The sequence below is a fragment of the Sceloporus undulatus genome, chromosome 2 (assembly GCF_019175285.1).
Source record: "Sceloporus undulatus isolate JIND9_A2432 ecotype Alabama chromosome 2, SceUnd_v1.1, whole genome shotgun sequence".
Lineage (NCBI taxonomy): Eukaryota > Metazoa > Chordata > Lepidosauria > Squamata > Phrynosomatidae > Sceloporus > Sceloporus undulatus.
In genome coordinates, this window is record NC_056523.1 from 42,372,422 (window position 1) to 42,384,100 (window position 11,679).

At 38.5% G+C, this 11,679-nt stretch overlaps 1 protein-coding gene across 1 annotated transcript in view; it reads left to right on the forward strand.

Annotated features, from left to right (window-relative positions):
• The window catches only part of LOC121922547 (contactin-4-like), a 418,703-nt gene that overhangs the window by 263,518 nt on the left and 143,506 nt on the right, over positions 1–11,679 (forward strand). Inside the window, 2 exon segments of the mRNA XM_042452129.1 lie at positions 5,234–5,370; positions 7,088–7,217. Coding sequence (XP_042308063.1) covers positions 5,234–5,370; positions 7,088–7,217 — 267 coding nt within the window.

Below are 11,679 nucleotides of genomic sequence, written 5' to 3' on the forward strand. Positions count from 1 at the left end.
GGACTTCGATCGTTCTCTTTCCTCTTTTCTGTCTTGTGTCTCTATCCCACTTAACTGACTGCCTTCTCCTCCTTGATCCCATTTTCCAACTGTGTGTGTGTTTGCACACATGTATATATATATGCATATGAGTGTGTGTGTTGTGTGTGTGTGTGTGTGTGTGTGTTGTGTGTGATAAGGTAATTTAAAGTAACAACTTTTTGAATTTATGAAAAAAACCCTCATCTGTAGTTCCAAACCCACTGTAGAAATAATACAGTTTGGACCCCTTAACCTGCCCTGGCTCAGTACTAAGGAATTATGGGAAGTGTTGTGTTGTGAGACTTTATCCTCCTCTGCCAGAGAGTGCTGGTGCCATAATAAACTACCTTCCCAGGATTCCCTAGCACTGAGTTATGGCAGAATATGGGGAGACGCAGAAGAGGACGGTTGAGCGATTAAGCGCCTCATTGGTCCATTTGGGGAAAAAACCCGCCAAAAATACATCAATTCACAAACGTCAATGAAATGGAACGATGCCAAAAGATAAATCGCTTCCAAATATTCCGGATTAACGTTACGTCATTCTGAACGTACTATTGATTGACAGCTCCAATAAGGTATGGAGGAGAAGAATCGATTTATTTAAACACCGATTTCATGCCAAGTAGGAACACTTGCAGGTAAAAACTTCGATTTAAAAAACCAGATGGGATCGAAGAATAAAAGCGATTCGGAACGCGGGATAAGACCAGGGTTATTTTGAATCGGATCTATTAAAAACGTATTTTAAATCGTTTCAAATCTTAAGTGAGAACATCTTATAAAAGTAACAGTTAAACCCACTTTAAACACTGCAGCAGTTTGAAAGCCATGTCCATGAACTCTTGAAATTAATTCCTATAATCATGTATAAGACTAGAAATTTTAGTCAAAAAATGGGCCCAAAAAACGTGGGTCAACTTATCTATGGTTCAATATAAGCATTGTACTTTTAACTTTTATTTAAAAAGGAACCATCCCTTTCTTTGAGTAGAGTGGAAAAAGGCAAGAGCTCAGTTAATTAATTCCTATACAGTATATAATCATATATAATCACCTAAAAGAAGAACCAGTCCCTTCTATTCTCTCTGCCATGGCACTGCTTTGAATCTTTTTGACCTGGGTGGGAAAATGGTGATGTTGGCACTCTTTGACACTTCCCCTCAAAGGAATGCCAAGTGGAACCAGGCTTGGAAGGATCTGAATAACACATCTGTGTATGTTCGTCAGCTTTTCTAGGGACTTTATTGCATCGCCTCCGGTGCCCAACTTATCTCTTCTGAATTTGAGCCAAATTCGGATGTTAGTCTGGGATTCTCTGTTCTGCTCCATTATCCATTGTATATTTGCAGTTTGATCCCTAGTGCCTCTTCCTTTCCTGAATCCAGCTTACATCACTAGGATTTCTTGTTCAATATATGGTAGAAGCCTTTGCTGCAGAATTTTATGTGTGACTTTGCTTGCTTGTGAAATTACTGCAGTGGTCCTGTAGGAATATATATTGATTGCTTCCAATCTGTGGGCCACTTTTCCCCATATTTGTTGGGAGATTGTGACATTATAATTTAGAAATACCTGAGGTATTTACCATAACTGTTCAGATATATGTGTGATTCCAGATGGATCCAAATGTAGAGCCTTAAAAACACCTTTCTTTCTGAATAGATATGTAACTTTTGTGTGTTATACTTGTTCTTGATTTTTCTTCACCATTTTAAAAATTGGGAAGAATGTAAGTGACAAGACTGAAAGGCATTTGTGTTCTCAGGATTTGTGAGAACTTTCATTAAGGCTAAGAAAGTGTTTTTGAAGATTCTGTCACATCCAAGGACATATGGCTGAATAGTGTTCTTATTATTATAGACTACTTGGGTAAATATTGTACACCTATCAATAGGTGAAAGATAGCCTTGGATTTCGAACTGTGTCCTTTAACAACTATCTTTAGACAAAACTTTGAATCTTTAGTGTGCTTTCTTCACTTTCAGTTTAAAAATTTCTTCCTTTTATATTACTGAGGAACTTACATAAAGCTAAATGTTGCAGTCTTACCAAAATAATAAGTAAGACAGTAGTGATTTTCCACTTCCTCTTCCTCACTTGCAGTGTTTGTCATTCCATTTTTTTTTTATTTATTTTGCCCTGAATGCTGTTATGGAAGAACCTGTGATGTTCAGCTTCATTAACATTAACTCCTGTTAGGATTAATTCTCCCAAACAGAGCTGTTCAGTTGTACTCTTTCTGTTTGAGCACCGTTGAGTTTATCAGCAGAAAAAGCTGATAGCAGAGATGGATTTAAAAGGAGCAGCATCATGTTGGTATTCAGCCTGACACTTCTTGTTTATCAAGCTTTTTCTTAATTCTACCCTTGTAAACCCTCTTCTGATCTCATCTAAGCCCCTAGGGAATTTTTAAAGTGGATGTCCTTTGTTGAAGAAATCTGAAATTGTTTTATCTGACTATCAGGAGGCAAACTATTTTAAAATATCCTGGTTCATGGAGACCTCTGCTGGTATAATATATTCTTTAAATGTCTGGACAATTGTGTTTGTTACTTTTTTGTCAATATTGGTTATACTCAAAGCCCTTATACAGGATTCCCAAAGGTTTCCCATCTAAGAGACTGTTTAGCAGTTTCTCCAGTGTGGCAGTCTGAAATGTCTCATGGGAACTTGAATTGGTTGTTTATAAACAAAGTAATACTATACTTCTTAAGCCTGAAATTTATTTTATTGCAGGGTTACATCAAATACATTTCTGAAACACTTCTACAGACCTTTCTCTCTCAGCCCATAAGTTAAGGAAGCAATTAAATCTCTCAGAAGCACAACTTTAAACTTTTAAATAAAATGTTTCCGTGCATGTTCACACCACAGTCGTCACAGGAAATGTATCAGTTCTTTGCTCTGCCCTTTCAGTTTGAATGACAGGACCAGCTGTTTGCCTACCTGGTGCAAAACACATCACACCAACATTTGCATCTATTAATGCAGTGTGACACTCCTTTAACTGCCATGGCTTAATACAATGGAAATCTGGGGATTGCAGTTTTGTGAGATATTTAGCCTTTTTTTTCAGAGTTTTGGTGCCACAACAAACTATCTGGCCAAAGGCAAGGAGGTTCATCACTAGGATTTAGAAGCAACACTAAACATCTGTGGTAGTTGCAAAGTCTTAAAGATTTATTACACACTCAGTACATTATATAGAAGAATAGCTTACATCATATCAAGCAAACACCTCCTTCCAGCTGCTGGGAATCCCAAAGAAATAGCAGTGGAAGAAACCCCACTATAGCCACTGAGAGACACAATACTTCAAGCCTGAAGGTCCATACTGAAGCTCCAACCTTATGTTCATACTTTATATGCTTCCATAGGTTTTGCTTGTCTATCTCATAATGATTGGCAGTTGTCTACACCTGGGATGAACCATGTGACTGGGATCACACCACCCAAATTGCCCAGACCTGGGATGGACCATGTGATTGGGATAATGCCACCCCAAGGCTATCAATCAGATGGTTATCGCCATAGGTGCCAGCCATAAGTCTAATATCACTCCAAGACCATTAATAAAGGGCTATCTCTGTACAAGTGTTTAAGATTCCTCGTTAAGCTGTTCCAACTTTAGAGACATTTAGATTTGCAAATACACAGATACATGGTTTAGCAAAAAGCAAAGCAAGGTCTTGTCCAGACTACAAACTGCAGGATTTCATAGGATGGAGCCAACTCCTCTCCTTCTTTTTCCTTCCTTCCTTCCTTCCTCTCCTCTGCCACCGCATTCACCTCTTCCTCCTCCCTCCGCCTCTTCCTCCTTTTCCCTCCTCTTCCTCCTTTTCCCTCCTTCTCCTCTTCCCCACCTCTACCACCTCCTCCTTTCTCCTTCCTCCTTCTCTTCCCACTGCTTCCACCTCTTCCTCTTTCTTCCTCCTCCTGTTCCCTCCTCCTCCCTCTTCCTTCCTCCTCTTCCCTGTCACTGCCTCCACCTTTTCCTTCTCCTCCTTCCTCTTCCTCCTCTGCTGCCCCCACCAATGTGGCCTTGCCACCCATGGATGCTGGGATCTGTAGATGGCAAGTCCGGAGATACCAAGGGCGAACTGTATTTAAAATATGCAAATATAATTCAACTAAGAATAGAATTAAAAGCAATTAAAAACAAAGCCATTAAAAACAGCAGCAGCAACATGTCCCCTTTAACTCTGAGCAGTCTGTATCAAAAAATAAAATATTATTATTATTGTTGTTATGATTATGATTATGATTAAAGCCTTTTTAAAAAGTTCTGCTTCCTGTGAAAGAATAGTAGTGAGGCATCAGGGAATTCCAGAGTCTGGGAGAAGCTATTGAGAAAGCCCTTTCCCATGTTCCCACCAGAGGTAGCTATGAAGGTGGTGCAGCAGAGTGAATGACCTCTTCCAAAAACAATAGGAAGTTTCCCATGGGAAAACACACTGGCCCAAAGACATGTGGAAGAACTAGATAGCACTAAATAAAGGCTAAATGGGTTTGCAGATTATTCCCTCCTCCTCCAGGCTTCTCGCATATCCTCTTGTAATAGGGACTAAGCAAATCTCATTGCTAATCTAGATTCTAGAACAAATGAGGGTTTTGAACTTTGAAAATGAACATGAACTTTGTTTTGAACTTTGGAGTGACAAAACATTGATAGGATTTGAGACAACCCCTGGACAGTTGGAGAGAAAGGGTTGAACAAGGACACAGCCTGGGATGAGTCAGCTCTATTTTGTGTATTTTGTTTCAACTTGAAACCCTTCTGGAATCTATGTCATGAAAATTGCAAGGGGGAAAGTTTTAGATATAGCATATTTCATATCTGGATGGTACATTTTATTTTGCACTCAGTTCTAGCAAATCATTATTCATAGTAAGCATATATACATTGCAGACCTCTACTGGTTTTCCATGTTGGCAGATATGTTTTTTTTCTCCAAAAAATCTTATAAAATGCACCTTATTGAAAGTACTAAGGATTCTTTCTTGATGAATAAGTACAGGAGTTCAGAAGCTGAATTATCTTAATTCTGATACAAATAAACCCTGCCCCAAAAGATAGCTACTGTTGATGATGTTAATATTTGCAGGCAATCTGTTTTATTCCTGAAAGCATGTTTATTTTATGAATGCATTTAATGGTTAATGGCATACAGAAATTCTTGCTTTAAAATTGTTACCGTCTTCATTGCAGCTCCTCCCAACTGGGTTCAAAAAATAAGTGATGCCCATGTGGCTATAGAGGAAAGCATCCACTGGGAGTGTAAGGCAAATGGGAGACCAAAGCCTTCTTACAGCTGGTTGAAGGATGGTGAACTGATTCTCCCTCAGGTATGAGCAATGTTTTGGCTTGGTGTCCTTGGTGCTTTGAGTTTAGGGACTGACTTGAAAGGATTTGCTCTGATGTTGTGACCTTTTCATGTCTCTATAGTTTATTGCTGTTGAAAAAGAAATTGATGAAATCATGTAGCCTTAAAATTCCATCTGTCCCATTGCAGACTTCCTTCCCTGCTGAGTGAATGTCACAGAATCACCTTGAGCTTTCCTTGTAGTTAAAACAATGACACTTCAAGCCACACTTTTCAAAGGCAGAAATTACCCTCAGGCACTTAATTCCCTACCAACACTCAATAAAAGTTAGACATTTAAGTGCCATTTTCTACCTTTGACAAGCATTTCTCTGAATCAAGTGGAACTTGGAAGCTGTGGGACTCATTTCCAGAGGATATATTCAAGATGAGATGAAGAGTTCATAAAATCGCTGCATATTTTTCAACAAAAAGCCAAGTTATAACAAAAACCAAGTTAAGTGTGAACTATGAAAAGGCTGAATGGGTTACTTAGGCTATAAAACACATCTCTCCCTCTCTTGTTTCTGAGTTTTTCTTTTTTTTAAATGGAGCTTTAAAGTATGTAAACAAGCCCTCTGGTCTGTATCAGTAACCTCATTCCACTTCTCCAGACCTCTGCAGGCATCAGCAACAAGAGAGTTGACCTACCATTAGCAGTGGCAGAATGAATTGCCTAAAGATTAATGATCTATGGAAAAGGAGGAAATATCTCATAGGTACCTGCTCTATTTCAGTCTTACCAGAGGGGATCCTTTCAGGTCTTGATTGTCTCGATTGTGTATGTAAAATACTAAGCAAATTTTTCTCCATTTTCAGGGTTAAGCAGCCTTTTTCACCTGCACTTTGAAGAGGGACAGTACTGGTACCTAGATTTGCTCAAGCTGTAACAATTGTGGAAACATTGCACTGCAACCCTGCAGCCAAGGAGAGAGCCAATCACATTTTATATTATATTAGTTATGTGTTTGGTTGTTAAAATAGAGTCAAACTCCTGTTGAGTAGGGAAATACATTGCTGTACTTTTTAAAATGGATAGCATGAGTTCCATATCCTTAGGCTGAGAAATGATTGCAGGGTCTCTTGTTCCACATGCTAATTCCACTTGCTTCATGCTGGTCACCAGCAGATGGTCGTGAACTTAAATCACATTAGACTAAAGTAAGGATCGTTAAATGATTAACATTTACATCTTTAGGGTGTTTTATTCTGTTGGGGTGAACTGCATACAATTGCATTGCACCACTGAATGTGATTACTTTCCCCATTAACCTTCAAGGGAGCTGAAAGCTAATAGTTCTGTTGCTGCAAATTTTCTGAACAACTTCCCTGACTGTCTTAGGCCATAATACAGAATAGGACAGAAGCAGTTTTGGGATTCTAGTTTATCTCCTTGAAGGGGTTATTAATCTAAATGGTTCAGATGTTCAGTCAATGAGAAGTCAAGCAAGAGAGCTCCATTTTAAATGACATTTATCAACTATTATATTGTAGTTTTATTTTACTATTTAGCATTTAAGAGAACATTAATTTAGATCACAAATAAAATACATCACATCACATATTGTAACCCTTTGCAACTTGGTTTTGATCTCCTCCCCTGACTCCCATGTTAAAATAATGATATTTTTGAAGGAATGTATACATTCTGAGCCAAGTTTCCTTTATGTATTTAAATTTATTAATTTGTTATTTTGCAGGAAAGAATTCAGATAGAACACGGCACACTCACCATAACCAACGTGAGCCTGTCAGACACCGGCATGTACCAGTGTGTAGCAGAAAACAGATACGGCGCCATCTATATCAGCGCGGAACTGAGCGTAATCGGTGGGCTCCCTTTATTTTAACAACTTGTGAAAAATCTGTTGGTCTTAGTTCTATTTGGTGCCCCCAGTGAAGTCTGCAAATAAGTTATATTTCTTTCTGTTAAATATGTATCCTCCCTATCTTGTAACATGCCCACTCAAACATGCTTGAGCCCTTCCAATGCCCATTTTATAACAACTGTCCATGTATATGGAAAAAAAGAGCTATATACCTCATATTTGCAAGGGAAAAGACAATTCTAGTTCTTTAAACATCATACTCCTCTGGCGGGTGGGGAAGTATGAAAGTGATGTTTTGGTGAGTCCCATGCTGAGAGAAAGTAGACGTGAATGAAAGGGATTTTGTAATACAGTACTTTTGTGACTAACTGAAAGATAGAAGTTGACTTGAGCCTACTTCCTCAGATCCATCTTTTTAGATCTTTCAGATGTGTTTTTACTTCTGAGGAAGCAGGCTCAAGCCTATGAAAGCTCATGCTACTAACTTTTTTATTTTAGGTAATCTCAAAGGTGCTGCAAGATCCCTTTGCATATTGATTTTCCAGGCAAACATGGCTATGTTTTTGATGTGAATGAGAAAGGGATTGCTTCATGACAGAGGCACCTGATGAATCTGTTGCTATGGGAGTGGCCAGTCCATTCTTGTAGTTTTATGAATCTCTGTCACATTAGGGTGCAGCACTAGGAGAGGTCTCACATAACTTGGAACAACAGAGGGAAGAGCAGCTGTAAAACAAAAGGTGCATTCACCACCTCAGCAACAACAAATCCACTGTCTCCCCTGCTCCAGTCACCCCATATTGCTCTGTCTTCCAGGGAACCTGTGTATTTTACAAATAATTATACAGAATTAGGACATGGTTGGGCAGACTTCAGTTTATTAAGACCTGCCCTTTTCTTTTCTTTTTTCTTTAATACTAAGCTCCACCAGCAAGCATGAGTAACTGTAAGCTGATAGTTGTTATGTGCTGTCAAGTTGTTTCCGACTTATGCTCACCCTAAAGCAAACCTATCACAGGGTTTTCTGGGACTTAGAGTATGTGACTCACCCAAAGTCACCCAATAGGTTTCCATGACTGAGTGAGGAATTGAACTTTGGTTTCCAGACTCATAGTCCAACACTAAAACCACAAGACCATGCTGGCTCATGGAAACTGACAGACCATGATTTCTTTGAGTTTGGAAAGCTGTTTTCTGTTTCATGTCTGAGTTCACAGTCCTTTCATGCAAACAACTTATTCTTGTTTGTTTCAGTACTAAATTTATAATGTTGTTATTGTTGCTACAATTAAACAATCAGAAGCCAGAAACTCTTGCAATTCACGTCTCACAGATTGTTGCCCAGATATGCTTGGCTAGGGTATAAAATAAAATAAAATAATAAAATAGGGTCATCAGTCCTAATTCAGTATGAGTGTGGTTGAATATGCAGGGATTCAAATCAAAACTTTTAAAAACTAAGTAATCAGAGCTATGGACCTGCCTCACTAACCTGGGCCCCCAGTAGATGGACTATACTTCCCAGAATCCTCTACCCAGTAGATAGATGGCTAGGACATCTGAGAGTTAAAATTCAAAGTTTGCAGAATCAGGGGTTAGAACCTCTTAGTGGACAAATTTATTAGTTTTATTAGTTTTCCCAGATTTGATTTTAAAACTTTGCTCTCACATTCTTTCCCCCCAAAATATAAATGCATTTATTGATTTTTGGGAAATTCTTATCAAAAATAAATTTCTCTTTTATCCCTTTTCTGGGAATCATTTTCAGCCTGTATGATGGGATTGTATGTGGTATTATACAGCCACTACAACCTTTGAATGCACATAGCGGGAGCATATGGGTAATGAAGAACAAACTGCTGTTCAAGAATGCTCAGTTGGCATTATGGATCTTCTTGAGAAGATGTAGGAATGGGTGGGTCCTACTTTCCTTTTGGTCTTTGAGGGATAGCTGGTTTTCCTTCCTTCCTTTTGGTCTTTGTGAGTTTCACATGTGCACATTTGTAAGCCCATTCTGCCCCATGTCTGCATTAATGTACATTTTAAAAACCTGCATGAAATGACATTTCATTTAAAATGTACATGTTCATACTCACTTAGTTTTCAGTTGAATGCACATTTTAGACTAACATATGCATTTGTATGCACTTCAGTACATTTTTAAAGCTGAATGCTGCATTATAAAATTTGAAGACATACAGAACTGAAAAGATAGCTACGTTTCAGTCTACACATTTCTTTGGGAAGAACAAATTAGATCAGTTTGTCTCAAAATAAGAACCAAATTAAATTCTTAACATCCCTATTTAAGGAACCCCTGACAAATGTCCACAAAGTTCGCAGAACATTATGTGAAAACCACTAATTAAAATGATAGTGTTTGTACTTACTATCTATGGAAAATGTTGACATCAATAATCCTTTGTGTGTAAATAGAGCATGTTGTATTGCCTAAAGTGGCTAAGATGTTCTAGCTTTGCAGAAGTGGTTTACATTGTCTCTTAAACCTCTATTCTCAGGTGTTCTTTGGAAATTCTGGGGGGGGGCTCTTTAAAAAACAAAACAGGGCATGCACAACATGGCACACCAGGCTGCACAAATGGGAAAATAAAAACTAAAAGTTCCTGTCCTGGTTTTATGGGATTTAAGATTTCATGGAGTAGATTTGGGTTGGCTGGGGTTGCAATGACTCCAGCACAAAAACCAGGATTTTTTTTTCAAGGTTTTTTGTTTGTTTGCAGGGGGGACCATGAGGTGGCTAAGGAATGGTCTTGAGGGGCTCATGAGGCATATTTGCCCGCTTCTGATCTATATGTAGAGAGCCAGCATGGTGCAGTGGTTTGAGCACTGGACTACAACCCTGGAGATTAGAGTTCAGTTTCCCACTCAGCCATGGAAACACATTGGGTGATCTTGCGTGAGTCATACACTTGCAGCCCAGAAAACCCTTTGATAGGTTTACCTTAGGCTGGCTATAAGTCAGAAACAACTTGTAGACACACAACAACAACAATAATCTATATGTAACCCACTTGTCTAGCTTCAAACATAACTGGGACTTTCCTAAATGACCAGTTTTCCATGCAGTAATTTGAATATACCCATTGCTTGTACAACATCCCCACATTGTAGTGATTTGGGAGGTAGGGTGATATAACCTTTTAAATTCTAGGAAGTGTAGTGTTTAGCACCACAGATTATTGCATTAAAAATATAGCTGGTTAAGGTGCCAGAGCAAGGAATCCAAACCTTCTCTCCCTTTCTTATTACTGTCACCAACCTCCTGTAACAGGTTGTGAGTTTTGAGAGAAAATAAGAGAAGATCTGATAGCAGAGTACATTCCAGTTGTGGATACATTGACTGAATAGTTCTTCAAAAATGGGTGGTGATTGCAATACTATTTATTCTGCAAGTGATGAATATCCCACACAGATCTATGCCCTATTATGGATTTTGTTTATTCTTTGGGGCCAAATTGAGAGACATCCCCCTCATTCTAGATGATAAGCAATAGTGACTATTACTGGCCATTAACTGCTGTTTATTAACCTTCTATACAAAGTGCATAAGCCCTATAAGCAAGTATGGTGGAACTGATGGAAAATGAAAAAAAATATGTTATGGTCTCTAGAAATGGCTAGTATGAAGGGGTCACTAAAGACTGCTAGATGTTCTGTTGTATGTTAAACTGTGTTTGCTTTAGCTGTGACATCACCTTCCTGTGTACCTATTTGCTTCAACTCCGGGTTTACCTGATAAATAAACAGATATGACAAAGCATGTAAAGTCTGAAGTAGTCATTCCTCACAAGGACACTGACTCTTGGAAGCTTGGAAAAGAGAGGAATCTCATATAACCTAAATATGTTAGGGCAGTCTTACTCGACCTATAGTGCTTTGGGTATTTTGGACTAAATTGCCATTGTCCTTAACTTTCTTGTAATTATGAGAAATGAAGTCTGCAATCTCTAGAGGATGTCATGTTGAAGAAGACTGCATCGCTGTATCTTGGAAATGGGATTTTCTGAAATTTACCCTGTGGCCAAAAACAAGGCATGTGTTTGCTGACCAGCCAGATGTAATTCCTAATTAATTTACATAATTTATCACCACAGAATATAGTGATGACTGCATGTTTCCTTGGACTTTTAAGCAATATGCAATTTAATGAATTCTCAAGAGGATCTATTGGAAAAATTCAATGGATTAGAGCTCCTGTGGGGTTCCATTCAATAATATGTCTAACAATGGCTTTACATTACATTAACTAAAATAAGTGGTTTTGTTCAGAAGTAGAGTACCTCTGATTACTAGTGACTGGGAACAAACAATGTGCTTGGCTATCACAGTTATCCCCGGCTTCACCATTGAGGCAACTGAGATCTAGACTAGGTGGCTTTCTACATCAGTTGCTGTCACATTTTGAAACATCCTCAGCTTTTCTATAGCTCTCTAAAAAGTCA